The following is a 15,158-nucleotide window of genomic DNA, read 5'->3' on the forward strand; positions in this document are numbered from 1 at the left end:
CCAATCTGGCAAGAAACATAAACCTATGGATTCGTGAAGCTTAGCGAAATCCAAACAGGATCAAAGCAAAGATCTCCATTCTGATCCACATAAACTACTGTAAACTGAAGACAAAATAATTAAAAAAAAGACTGAAAGCAGCCAGAGAAAAACAACTCCTTACTTACGGGGGAAAACCAACTTGAATGACAGCTGACTTCTCATCAAAAAACAAGGAGGCCATTAGTGGCTCATTTTTCAAGTACTAAAAAAAAAAAAACAAAAAAATGAAACAAAACAAAAAAACCTGTCAACCAAGAATTACATACCCACAGAAAATATGCTTCAGGAATGAAAAGGAAATCAAAACATCCCCAGATGAAGGAAAACAAAGAAAATATGTTGTCAGTAGACCTACTTTGAAAGAATGGCAAAAGGATATTCTCTAAATAGAAAGTAAACAATAAAAGAAGGAATCTCAGAATATAAGGAAGAAAGAACACAGCAAACAAAATATAGGTGAACGAGTTTTTCTCTTGAGTTTTCCAAATTACGTTTGATGGTTAGAGCAAAAATTATAACATTGACTGATAAGGTCCTAAAAGTATGTAAAGAAAATTACACCGTGTTTACCCGAAAATAAGACCTAGCCGGACAATCAGCTCTAATGTACCTTTTGGAGCAAAAATTAATATAAGACCCAGTATTATATTATATTATACCCGGTCTTATAGTAAAATAAGACCAGGTCTTATATTATTTAGGGGGAACACGGAATATTGAATGGGGAGGATAAAGACAGAAAGTATGGTAAGACTTCTATAGTTCACTGGAACTGATAAAATGATGACATTATTAGCCTATGATAAGTTATATAAATGTAATTCCCAGAGCATTCACTAAAAAAAAGCCATTCAAAGAGATATACTCAAAAACACTAGAGATAAGTTACCCACTGGAAAGCAGAAAAAAAAAAACCAAAAAACAGTGAAATGAAAAATAGCATAAACAGAAAACAAAAAATAAAATCACAAACATAAGCCCTAATATATCAAAAATTACTATAAGGGTGGTCTAAATATGTCAATTAAAAGACAGATTGGCAAAGAGAATTAAAAAGCAAGAAACTTCAATTATCACAGTACAGGTAGATTGAAAGAAAAAAGATGCACAACAATATATTATATAAACATTGATCAAAAAAAAAGCAGGAGAAGCTACATTTTTATCAAAGTAGACTTCAGAGCAAAGAAAATTACCAGAGTGACATTATATAGTAATGATAAAAGGCTTAATCCACCAAGAAGGCATAGCAATCCTAAATATGTATGAATCAAACAACAGAGCTGCAAAATATGTGAACAGACTAATAGATGTAAAAGGAGAGACAGACAAATCCACAATTATAACTAGAGATTTCCCAATCACTCTATGAGGCCAGTATTACCTTGCTACCAAAACCAAAGACATCACAAGAAAGGAAAATTAAAAATCAATATCCCTTATAATAGATGCAAAACCCTCAACAAAATACTAGCAAACTAATTCCGACACCTTACAAACAGGATTATGATAGGACAAGTAAAGAGTTAACAGGAGTGGGCTTGTGAGCTGGCAGCGTGGGACAGGCAAAGAGTTAAGAGGGGTGAACTTGTGAGCTAACAGGAACAAGCTAGACATGAATTCCCTGGCTAGCACTGCACCTGCAGGCCAACAAGCACCTTACACTCATCGTAGGTGAGACCAGAACAGTTCCCAGTCACAACAGCAACACCCTGCAAACTAACAAACACCCATCATAGGTGGGAACAGAACAGTTCCCAGAAGACGATAATTGTAATGGCAAGCTGACAAGCACCCTACAACCTGCATGGAAAAATAAAAATAAAACCCCAGTGCTTCTTCTCATCAGTGCAGCTGTACCCCATAGGACTCTGTGCTGGCTAAACTCCTGCCAGTATCTCTCTTACCCTTCTGTTTCCACAGCTCTATCTCTCAGACTGCCCTGGCAAAACTTCTGCCAGTTCCAAACAGAACTCTCCCTCAACTTTCAATAAATCTTGTTTACTCTTGTAGAGTCTCGTAAATTCTTTTACATTCTGCGAATGACCAGGGGTTAATTCTACACGAAGATAGATTACACACCATGACTATACAGTAAAGGATTAATTGAGTGCATAGATATTCCTAAGGAATCCACAAAACAAGTACAGCAAGGTTGCAGTATATAAAACTAGCAATTAACAATCTGAAAAGGAAATTAAGAAAACAATTCCATTTACACTAGCATCAAAAAGAAAAAAATACTTAGGAGTATATTTAACCAAAAAAGTGAAAGACTTGTACACTGAAAACTATACAACATTGTTGAACAAAATTAAAGATCTAAATAAATGGAAAGACACCCTGTGTTCACAGGTTGTAAGACTTAATGTTGTTAAGTTGAAAATGCTTTCTAAATTGGTCTACAGATTCAATGCAACCCCCGTCAAAATCCCAGCTGGTTTCTTAGTAAAAATTGAATAGTGGATCCTAAAATTCATATAGAAATGTAAAGGAACTGCAAATAGCCAAAACAATCTTGAAAAAGAACAAAGTTGGAGGACTCACAATTTCCAATTTCAAAACTTACTACAAGGTTACAGTAATCAAACCGTGTTATACTGGCATAAAGACAGACATACACGAGAGATCCAAGATGGCAGAGTAGATACACACTGTGCTTGCCTCATCCTGTGAATACATCAAAATTACAACTAAATTACAGAATGATCAACCAATGTGAAGTCTAGCTGAACAGAAGTTTTACAACTAAGGATATAAAGAAGAAGCCATGTTGAGACTGGTAAAAGGGGCAGAGATTCAAAATAAGTCAACCCCAAACCTCCATGTGGAGGATGGAAATTGAAAGGGATATGTTGGCCACAAAGGTTCCCAATGGAGAAGTAAGAGACTCCATCCCCACACCAGCCTCCCCAGACCAGAGTACTAGTGCCGGGAAGATGAGCCTCTACAAAGTTTGGCTGTGAAAAACAGTGGGGATTCCAACTGTCTGGGTGGAAATATGGCTGGAGCCATATTTCCTGTGTTAAGCTCTCCCCCACGCCCATGGCCAAATCTGAATCTGAATTGGTTTGGTGAGCTCCACTTGCTCCACCCTGATGACTCACTGAGACCCCGCCCCACGATTCCACACAGCACAAGGCTCTATCAGCAGCTGAACCTTACGGGAGCCAGCAAACAACAGCAGGCCTCTGTGCGTCCTGGGTTTTTGCGAAGCTACCTCAGACCTGGTACTGGTAGAAGCTATCCTCGGTTCACAGCGTACCCTCCTCTACGTGCCTCCAGGGCCAGCACAGGCAGCAACCAACTGTGGATCGCTTTGTAGCTCCTACCAGGTACTCCCCGACTGGTCACAAGCATGGCTAACCTGGGCCTGCACTAGAGCCCCTCCCAAGAGCCCCAGAAAAAACATACTTGAAGGTTGGCTTCAGACCACAGCAGAGTGCCACCCAGTTAGACCCACAAGTGGCACACCCACAGGGAGGTCTCAGTTGGCACCAGAGCCCACTGAGGGGAATCCCACTCTGTGTGGTAAGCTTCCCACACAGCAACCCGTAAGCTGTGGATGTGGCCAAACGCCATCATGTGGTCAGCTTGAGGGTCAACCCCACCTACTGACATGCCATTAGCAATCAAGGCTTAAATATAACAGGAGGGCGCACACAAGGGACACTCCTGGAGTACTCAGTGCAGGTGACCAAAGAGACTGTGCTACTGGGCCACATAGGATCCCTACTATATAGGGCCACTCGGTAAGACTGGGAAACGTAGCAGCCATACCTAATGCAGAGAAACAAACAGAGAGAGGCAGCCAAAGTGAGAAAACAAAGAAATACATCCCAAATGAAAGAACAAGAGAAGACTCCAGAAAAAGAACTAAACAAAATGGAGGCAAGCAACCTACCAAATATAGAGTTCAAAACAATGGTTATAAAGATGCTCAAGAAACTTAGTGAAATTTCAACAAGAAGACAGCAAGTATAAAAAAAGACAGAAACCACAAAAAAGAACCAGTCAGAAGTGAAGACTACAATAACTGAAATGAAGATGGACTAGAAGGAATCACCAGCAGACTAGATGAAGCAGAGGATTAAATCAGCAATTTGGAAGACAAGATAGCAGAAAACACCCAATCAGAACAGCGAAAGAAAAAAAAGAATCCAGAAAAAATAAGGACAGTTTAAGAGACCTCTAGGACAATCAAGTGTAACAATATTTACATCTTAGGAGTACCAGAAGAAAGAAAACAAGGATTGAGAAACTATTTGAAGAAATGACTGAAAACTTTCCTAGCCTATCCAAAGAAATAGACATACAAGCTCAGGAAGCACAGAAAGCCCCAAACAAGATGAACCCAAAAAGGCCCACAGCAAGACACATTATAATTAAAATGGCAAATGTTAAAGACAAAGAGAGAATCCTAAAGGCAGCAACCGAAAGGCAACTAGTAACTTATAAGGGAACTCCCGTAAGATTGTCAGCTGATTTCTCAACAGAAACTTTGCAAGCCAGAAGGGATTGGCAGAAAATATTCAAAGTGATGAAAAGCAAGGATCTACCATGTTTCCCCAAAAATAAGACCTAGCCGGACAATCAGCTCTAATGCATCTTTTGGAGCAAAAATTAATATAAGACCCAGTCATATATAGGACCAAGTCTTATAATATAATATAATATAATATAATATAATATAATATAATATAATATAATATAATGTAATATAATACCGGGTCTTAAATAATTTTTGCTCCAAAAGACACATTAGAGCTGATTGTGATTATTTATCCATAACCACTTATGATTATTTATTTAAAGAAACCCAAAACACTACTCCAAAGGGACATTTGCATCCATATGTTCATATGTTCATTGCAGCATTATTTACAATAGCCAAGATTGAAGGAAGCCTGGGTGTCCACTGTTGGTGGTACATAGATACAATGGAATATTGCTCAGCCATGGAAGGGAATGGGTTCTTGCCATTTGCGGTTGCATGAATGGACCTCGAGGGTATTGTGCTGAGTGGACTATGTCAGACAATGAAAGACAGATGCAATGTGATTTCACTTACTATATGTGGAATCTACAGAACAAAATAAACAAACAAACAAAACAGAAACACACTCATAGATACAGAGAATATTTTGATAGTTGCCAGATGGGAGGGGGTTTGACGGGGTGGGTGAAAGACAGGAAGGGGTTAAGAAGTACAAATTGGTTGTTACAAAGTAGTTCCAGGGATGCAGGATATAGCACAGGAATATAGTCAATAATATTGTAATATCTATGTATGATGTCAGATGGATACTAGGTTTATTGGGGTGATAGACAGGAGGGGAGTTGGGAGATTGGGCGAAAAGGGTAAAGGGTTTAAGAAGTACAAATTGGTAGTTACAAAATAATCATGGTGATCTAAAGTAAAGCATAGGGAAAATAGTCAATAATATGGTAATAGTGATGTATAGTGCCAGGTGAGTAATAGACTAGTCAGGGGGATCACTTCTTAAGTTATACAAGTATCTAACCATTATGCTGTACACCTGAAATTAATATAAAATAATACTGAATGCTAACTATAATTGAAAAATTTAAAAAGCTTGTTGGGGGGTGAGGTGAAAGGGAATAAGACATTCAAATTTCCAGATATAAAACAAGTAAGTCATGGGCATGTAACATATAGGATAGATGGAATATAGTAATAATATTGTGATAGAATAGTACGGTGCCAGATGTTTGCTGGCCTTATGGTGATCACTTCCTTAGGTGTATAAATGCTGAAGAACTATGGTGTATATCTGAAACTGATATAATGTATGTTGGTTATATATTTTTAATAAAAACCTAAAAATAAAAAATACATACAGACCAATGGAATAGAATATAGCCCAGAAACAAACCTTGGCATAATTTTCAGCATGGTGCCAAGACCATTCAATGGCTAAAGGACAGTGTATTCCACAAATAGTGGTGGGAACACTGGAAATCCGCAGGCCAAAGAATACAGTTGAACCCTTCACTGACACAAAAATTAACTCAAGATGAATTAAAGACATCAATCTATGAGCTTAAACTATAAAACTCTTAGACCAAAACAGGGGAACAATTTCATGACCTGAAGTTTAGCATTTTCTTGGATATGACATGGAAAACATAGGCAAAAAAAAGAAAGAAGAAAAACTGGACTCAATCAAAATTTAAAACTTTGTGCATCAAAGGACACCAGCAACAGAGTAAAAAGGCAACCCACAGAATGGGAGAAAATATTTGCAAATCACTTATCTGATAAGGGATTAATATTCAGAAAACAGAAAGAACTTCTAAAACTTGTAGAGGGCGGGTGCCTGTAAGGCACCATCACATAACTGAGAAGCATGAGATAGAGGAAGTTACTTGGGTAACACCCACATTCTGTAGGGGGTGTCCGGATGGCTTATGACCACTAGCCTGCGGCAACCCTTCTTATGTTAATGCCCCTCCACCCAGCAAAAGAATGTATATAACCCATGATTGAGCTGCAATAAAGAGAGACTTGATCAGAACTCCTGTCTTGTCTCCGGTCTTTGTGTCTCCCATTTTCCTCCCTTCTAGGTGCTTGGGGTCCCTCGTGTAGTGTCCCGCGGGTCGGGACAAAAACTCATTATCAAAAACCAAACAACCTAATTCAAAATTGGGCAAAGAAACTGAATAGACATTTCTCCAAGAAGATATATGAATGGCCAATAAACACATGAAAAGATACTCAATATCACTAATCATTAGGGAAATAAAAATAAAAGACACAACAAGATACTACTTCACACTCATTAGGGTGGTTATTATTAAAACAATAAATGAAATAAAGAAAGAAAGAAAACAAGTATTGGTGAGGATGTGGAGAAACTGGAACTCATACATTGCTGTTGGGATGGCATAATAGGTGGCCATTGTGGAACAATTTGGTAGTTCCTCAAAAAGTTAAAAATGGACATGCCACATGACCCTGCAGTCCAAACCCTAGGTATATAACCAAGAGAACTGCGAACATACCCCCACAAAAACTTGAACACAAATGTTCACAGCAGTATTATTCATAACAGCCCCAAAGTATTAATAAAAACAACCTAAACGTCCACCAATTGAAAAACAGATAATCAAACTGTGGAATACTAATTTGTTATGGAAATGAATGAAGTATCAATACATGCTACAACGTAAATGAACCTTGGAAAAATTACGAGTTTGCTAAGTGACAAAAGCCAGTCACAAAAGGCCACATAGTGTATGATTCCACGTACAGTAAAGGCCTTGAATAAGCAAATCCATTCAGACAGACAACAGATGGTGGTTTCCAGGGAATTGGAGGAAGGGAGAATAGGGTTTCTTTTGGGGATGATAAAAATGTTTTAGAGGGCCGGCCCAGTGGCTCAGGTGGTTGGAACTCCATGCTCCTAACACCGAAGGCTGCCGGTTCGATTCCCACATGGGCCAGTGGGCTCTCAACCACAGAGTTGCCAGTTCAACTCCCACAAGGGATGGTGGGCAGCGCCCCCTGCAACTAAGATTGAACACGGCACCTTAAGCTGAGCTGCAGCTGAGCTCCTGTAGAGCTCAGTTGGTTGGAGTAGTCCTCTCAACCACAAGGTTCCCAGTTCGACTCCCGCAAGGGATGGTGGGCTGTGCCCCCTGCAACTAGAAACGGCAACTGGACCTGGAGCTGAGCTGCGCCCTCCACAACTAAGACTGAAAGGACAACAACTTGACTTGGAAAAAGTCCTGGAAGTACACACTGTTCCCCAATAAAGTCCTATTCCCCTTCCCCAATAAAAACTTTTAAAACATAAATAAATAATAAGAGTCAGAGTAACTTCTACTGGAAGTTGAGCTTAGCAGTAGTCTCACCTGCTCATAGATCTCGATGGCTTTCTGGTACTGTTCAAGTTGGGCGGCATATGCTGCCACCTTCAGCAGACACTTGTTAGCTGAACTGTAATCAAGAACCAGAGAAGAGCAAGTAAAAAACTGATAGAAAACTAAAAAGATATCCCAGTACACCTTCATTTAGTACAGTCCAATACACTCATAGTGTATAGTGAATATTTGTCTTTTATCACACTTAACAAAATCCATTTAATTATATTAAGAAAAACAATACATGCCTGTTGGATTCTTCTCCTTTGTAATAATCAGCCGATTGTTCATAATGTGCAATAGCCTGAAAATACACACATATTTTATTCAAACTACTTGTTTGAAGGATTGCATTTAAAAACATTTGCATAGGTATTTTTCTTCTAAAGAAACCTACCCCAACAGCAAACTTTTCATAATTTGGCCTACTTGATTTAGGGAACACAAAACTGCAAGCACTACTAGAAACCTCGTGGCAGAATGCTTGCTTTACATTACGCTTCCCCCATGGCAAATAACCAGCTACACCATTTTCCTAGCCTGCATTGCAGTTGGGGTAGCCATGAAACCTATTTTTTCCGATGGAATAGAAACAGATATGCTGTGAACTACTTCCAGACTTAGTCCATACGTGTGACTTTGCATCATTCTCTAGGCCTTCTCCCTTTCTCAATAGCTAGAAGGGCAATGTCCAAGTCTAAAGTAACACTGGAAGCCACAAGGTGAAGATGGCAGAACTTGGTCAACCTGGTTCCTAAATAATTACAGTTAGGGAAGAATGTGTACCTCAACTCCCATGTCCCCACCACTGTTGAACCCAGAACAGTACATTGCAGTGTTATTCTAGAGACATATGAAGCCCTATTACGTTTTAGATTTATGGCTTGTTACAGCAGTATAGGCTATCCTCACTAATACCATTAAGTTTCATCTTTAATAAGGGTGTTGTTTTTAATCTAAAACGTGTGGTGCTGAATTAACAGTCAAGTGGAAAGGAAACAGAGGTTGCAGGCTGGAAAGCTACAAGCCGTTGTCCTGCTGTTGCATAAGATTTAGTGAAATCAAGCATGTGATAACTCAGAAGGCCAACACATGCCTACTGGAGTTGGAAACGATGCGAAGAAGGTCCATGGAAAGAGCCAGAGGATAGTGTGTACTGTGTTTTCAGTAAAGTTTTATAAGCAAAAAGAACTCTGGAAAGAATTAGCTGGTTTGTAGGCAATTATGAAAGGGAACAAAGGCCAGAGGCAGGGCCTTGTATAATAGGAAAGGCCAATGGTTTCTATACCCCTAACGACAAGAGGTAAGTCTGAACATTTTAAATTACAGGCCTGGCAAATATTCTGTCACAGGCCAGAGAAATATTTTAGGCTTTGTGAATTATACAGTCTGTTGCAATTACATAGCTCTCCTGCGACAGCACAAAAGCAGCCATAGATGATGCATACGTGAATGAGCATGGCTATATGCAAAATAAACTTTATTTATGGACAGTGAAATTTCAATCGCATGTAATTTTTATGTGTCATGAATGCTTTTCCCTCCCAATGATTAATGAATGTGAAAAACATTCTTAGCTTGCAGGCATACCTAAATACTTGGTGGGTTTGTAGACCTTTGCCTCAAATTTCAAGGTTTTCGAGTATGCCTAAAAGCGGAGCTAGTCTTATGAGAAAATCCGATTACAGTTGATGTCCATCAATCAGTTCAACTGGTTGAAGGCAGCCCTCACAATGAGCTAAGAGAAAGACCCAGGGACAAAAACACAACAAATAAAACATAACAGGCTAGGGAACTGTGTTAGGAAACCACTTTGGTGTGGTTATAGGCACAGGGAGCTGACTGGGAGCAAACATTCTGGCCCATAAAGCCTTTGTTCCCCCTTCTTGCAGATGGTAATGGTGATGTCCAAGAATGCAGAGCCACCTCTGACGCCACAGGCTGCAAGGGAACAGGGCCAACATTAGCCTTGTACAGACTGCAGTTTTGTGACAAAACTGGACAGTTTTGTGAAAAACAGATACTTCTATGTTTGAATGATTATGTTTTGGGTCTATTTATTTCAGCTATTTAGCCTACCCAAACTAATATGCCCCTCCTTCAAAAACTTTTCTTAGCATTATTTACAATAGGAAAAAAACTGGAAACAATTTAAGTGGTTAAATATAATGAATGGGCTACTGTGCCCATATATTAATTCAAAGTAACGGATAGAAAGTTCAATATGGAAAGTCCTTCATGCAATAGTAAGGCCATAAAAGAACAGGTGCACTATAGTCCTCTTTTTATAAATATGTAGACATATCCAGAAAACATCTAGTGGAATGTATTCCTTTGGAGCACATGTCAGAGCTGTCACATACACACACATGCGGGATTATTGGATGAATGCACATGTCCCACTAAAACAAGCTCTGTGAAGGCAGCTCTCACGACGGTTTTTCTCACCATATGTCCCCGAGCCTAGCATAATGTCTATCATTTCCCCCAAAATAAGACCTAGCTGGACCATCAGTTCTAATGCGTCTTTTGGAGCAAAAATTAATATAAGACCCAGTATTATATTTTACCTGGTATCTCATATCATATCATATATCATATCATATCATATTACATAAGGCCAAGTCTTATAGTAAAATCAGACCGGGTCTTATATTAATCTTTGCTCTAAAAGATACATTAAACCTGATGGTCCGGCTAGGTCTTATTTTTTGGAAAACACAGTACAGCAGGTGCTCAATAAATAAATGCTAAGTGAATGAATGCAAACTGTATTTCAAATGAAGGTCCCTTATTAAACTACTGCCAATATCTTGAACTCAATGAATAGGGTTGGGTTGAATCACATGTAACTGCTGTTTTGGAGGTTTTTTTAAAAAAAACAAAACAAAACGAATATCAACAATTTGGTTTAACCTAATACTTACAGACCCTACACAAGAGAAATTGGCCTGCTGTATCTTACAGTTCCAAGGACAATAATAAAAAATGAAAAGTAGAACACAGCCACCAATAACCACAACACACAGAATAATAAATCCTGACATGAAAAATCATGCTAGGGCTTATTTTCTAGTTAGGTCTTATTTTCGGTGAAACATGGTAGGAATCTGAAGCTCAGAGAGAGGTCTGGGCTGCAGACAGATGTGCAAGTATCATCTGGGATACAGACGATACTTAAAGTTGTGATGCTGAGTGAGTGCAGAGAGAGGTACCAAGAAAGCAAGTGAGGATTGAGAGAAGACAAGCACCCAACTCTGGGGCACCCCACACTAGAGGGTGAGGAGAAGAGAAGGAACCAGTTAAGGAGTCAGAAAGAGAGTGCTCAGTGAGGTGGCCAGAGAACCAGATGGGTGCCATGTTCCAAAAGCCAAGGAAAGAAATAAAACAAAGGAGAGGAAGAATGACAAGTGTCCGATGTCGCATGGTACAGGGAGTACCATGACCATTCAGATAGGCTGCAACTGTAATCTCTTAGAGCACGCTTAGTGTTCATTAGTCTGACTAATTAGCGATAATCTCCTCCACTATCATTTCTCTTTCTGGTTCACACCTGTTGTCTTCCACAGTACTGAGGAGGACAGTTTTACATAACATTTGTCTTCAGTCTCAGTTGAGTCAGCCTCTGAAGTCTGGCAAATATGTTTTCCTCTCACCAAAATACACTCCAGCCCTGCTGGCAATCCCCTGACTGAGAAGACAACAGGAGACAGGACAAAGCTCACTACTAGAGCCAGCTTTGCATCAGCTCCACTGGTTCCAACCTGAGTGATCTTAGGCAGTGTAACTGTTTTGAGTCTTAATTTCCACACTCGTAAAGGGGCCGTGGTGTTATAAAGCTGAAACGTGGTAAACTTCACAGCATGCCACCAAAGACAAAGCGTGGAAAACAGTAGATGCTTAAGTGTTTCCTCCTGCCTGTTTTTCCTTCTACTACTAGAGGCATCGTTTTATTGTGTTTGGTTAGTACTGCATTTTCATCAACATCAAAGCAACACCCACACCAGCAAAAAGATTACAACTCACTGAAGGCTCAGATGATGGTTAGCATATTTTAGCAATAAAATGTTTCTTTAAGTAAGGTATGTATAATACATTGTTTTTATAGATATAATGCTGTTGCACACTCAATAGACTACAGTAAGTCCTCACTTAACAATGTCAGTAGGTACTGCCACATTGAGTGAAACGACATAACTAGACCAATTTTACCATAGGCCAATTGATATACACGAGAGTTAAGTTCCTACAATATCTCATCAATGTACAACAAAACGATGTTGAACAAACGGTATTATTCTAGGACGTGCTGTATAGTATAAACATAGCTTTTATGTGCACTGGGGAAGCAAAACATTTGTGACTCACTTTATTGCAATATTGCCCTTATTGCAGTGGTCTAGAACCCAAACCACAATATTTCCTAGATATTCCTATATAAACCACAGTTTAGAAAGCCAGACTTGAGTGACGCACATATGTGGCCAAGTTGGTATTCACCTCCCTTCTTCCCCAGGGTAAAGGCCTGAAGATAAAGGTGTGCAAACGCCCAGAGTACTTAAGCTTCCTTCACAGGGCCACAGAGGCCTCAGCGAAAGAGATGAAGATTCTGCTGACGTGAATCACACAGAACAGAAATAGCAAGTAAATCTTAACTAGCTTTCGTCTCAGTCACTCACTCCAGGAAAACAGCCCATCTACTCTTAGCTGCCAAGCCCCTAAAACCTCCATATGAAGCCATGTATGATCACTATCTCCCTCAAATCCGCTGGAAGAGTAGAGGGTTCCTGGAGTCAACTATCTGCTTCACACCAAGTTTATGACGTAAGTGAATCCATTGCTTACCTTCTCAATGTCTACAAGTTCAGTTTCATAAATCTCAGCAATGGTTATGTGGTGCTTGGCTGCGATTGTAAACCTTCCCTGGGAGAAAACAAAAAACAGTCACATTCATGTTCTACCTATTTTAATGCCAATCAGTTTGGGAACAAGAATATAAAAAAAAAAAAAATACGCCTCTAAGCCATCTCAAGGAGTCCACCCCACAGCCACTCGAGCAAGGCAATGTCTTACCATGTCTGTGTAAATGTCGATAGCTGCATTTAAGCAGTTGATAGCCTCTGAAGCGTAGGCATTTAAGAAAAACAATGAAAAATCCATTCAGTCAAAGAGGGTTCAGGTGAGTCTATCTTCCTGGCTGCTACTAGAATGTTAAGGCGATCCCATTTGGGGCAGAGGGTGGGCAAATTAGTTAGTGAGAAGCAAACACAAATCACACCAAGTCAAGACTCCCCAGCATGCTCTGTCCACAGCAGCTACAGTGCAACTTAGGGAACTGGAGCTGGAGTGGTTGGTATTGGCTCAGTTACCCTTAACCTGACAGTGAGGACTCCATTCAGGGGAAAGAAGACAAACGGGGGTTGTCATCAGTATTGAACAACTATATCTGCTAAAACACAAATGTAAATGTAGTTTTCAGTGATATCATGTATATATATATAAATTTTGGAAGACCACTTCACATGAAGGATGACTTCAATAGACTCATGTAGCCAAAATCAAAAGCACTGAAATCCCTGTTGGGACAACTCTTAAGCAAAGTCAACATTTTGTACAATGTTAAAGATGCTAACTTTTAGTGCACTAACATATACATAAAAGGAAAAATATCTAATAAATGACAGTGCTAAAAAAAGTGTATTAATTTTCTAAAACAGTGAGCCAGCACATATCCTGTCACAAAATGGTAGTGTTCGTAATTCTGGCATGTGTTTGACAGTTCCACGTTTAGTACTTTAGGTTTAAAAGAGGCAGCAGAGTAAAAAGGCCTGGCTTAAGAATTAGAAAGTGGATAAACAAAAATTATTTAAAAGCAATTTCCTCCTATACTGTATATAAGAAATGTTAAAACTTTAAAAACACAGAAAAATAAAAAGAGAAAAATAAGCTACCTATAATCATACTCAGACCCACTCTTTAGTATTTGGTATGTTTCCCTTCCAGTGTTTTATAGATGCATTCCTCTGTGTATCTGTTTTATGAATTTGAGATCTCAATTCTCATGTGGTTCTTTAATCACCATGTGAACATTTACCAGGTCACTGAAAATTCTCTGAAACCAGGGAATGTAATGCCTGCATCATATTCTAAAATGCTGCTGCATTATAATTTTACCATTCTCATCTTACTGCTCATTTACGCTGTGTTAAGTTTTTCACTTTTGAAATAAACTGATTAATCTCTATACAAAAGCCCTTAAAGATATCTTATTTTTGTATGACATAGTCATAAAATTTGGATTTCTATGTTAAAATGGACTGCTAAAAGAAAAAAAGGAGACTCCATCACTACCAGTTGCATGTGTGGGAGGGAAGAAATTAATGCTTTTAATTGCTAAGTGTGCACTCTTTTAACTAAAAAAGAAATAACATTCGTAAAATTTTACCACTTCAAATACCCAAGTTCATTCTTTCCTCATAACAAGAACTTTGACAAATACTTTAAAAAGTCAGATGAATACTGTGTGAATAAGTTGTTTTTAACCACTGGATATCATAATCTCCATTAACTGGATCTTAAAATACACTAGGTATTTAAGAATGAAGAAACGCTGGAGTTTCCGTTATTAAGCAATACCAGGGGTGCCAAAAAATATATACACATGACTTGTATTCACCTTTTGTTATCGGTATACATTGAGTTGTACGATTTTAATACAGTTTTTTTCCTTTCTAAGAAGTGTATACATTTTTTTGGCACCTTCTGTATACATATTCGTAAAATTAGGATATAAGAAGCCTTAAATAAAATTAAAGCTAATTTCCAAAAAATTCTCCAAAACGCCATATGAATGGAGTTTAAGAAAATACTGTTGACTAATTAAACAGCCAGGATAAACCTAACATATTTTTTCTTCATTAAAGCTCCAAATGATTAGAAAAAAATTCCTAATTACCAAAATATCTATTATTCTAAAGTACAAAAATTTATTTTTACCAGGAGTCAAAAGGTCCAGTAGTGCAACCTGTGAAAAATGTCACCAACATTAGTCCTGCTGTCCCAAACAGAGACGTGTCTTACCTTGAGGGTCTGCCTTTTTGTAAGCATTCCCAGCATCCACAAAGCTGGTAGCAGAATCGTGTTTGCTCTGAAGCTGCATATGGAGCTTGGCTGCCTGACAAAATGCATTTCCTGCAGCTGAGGAAGATAAATTACCACAATTAACCACA

General features: G+C 38.8%; 1 protein-coding gene across 1 annotated transcript in view; it reads right to left on the bottom strand.

Annotated features, from left to right (window-relative positions):
- Window positions 1-15,158, bottom strand: part of NAPB (NSF attachment protein beta) — a 39,523-nt gene that overhangs the window by 7,727 nt on the left and 16,638 nt on the right. Inside the window, exons 3-7 of the mRNA XM_081033247.1 lie at window positions 15,010-15,126; window positions 13,003-13,049; window positions 12,775-12,852; window positions 8,178-8,233; window positions 7,921-8,005 (exon numbers count right to left, since the gene is read on the bottom strand). Coding sequence (XP_080889373.1) covers window positions 7,921-8,005; window positions 8,178-8,233; window positions 12,775-12,852; window positions 13,003-13,049; window positions 15,010-15,126 — 383 coding nt within the window. The remainder of the gene's footprint in view (window positions 1-7,920; window positions 8,006-8,177; window positions 8,234-12,774; window positions 12,853-13,002; window positions 13,050-15,009; window positions 15,127-15,158) is intronic.

The sequence above is a fragment of the Rhinolophus hipposideros genome, assembly GCF_964194185.1.
Source record: "Rhinolophus hipposideros genome assembly, chromosome: 22".
NCBI classification, from domain to species: domain Eukaryota; kingdom Metazoa; phylum Chordata; class Mammalia; order Chiroptera; family Rhinolophidae; genus Rhinolophus; species Rhinolophus hipposideros.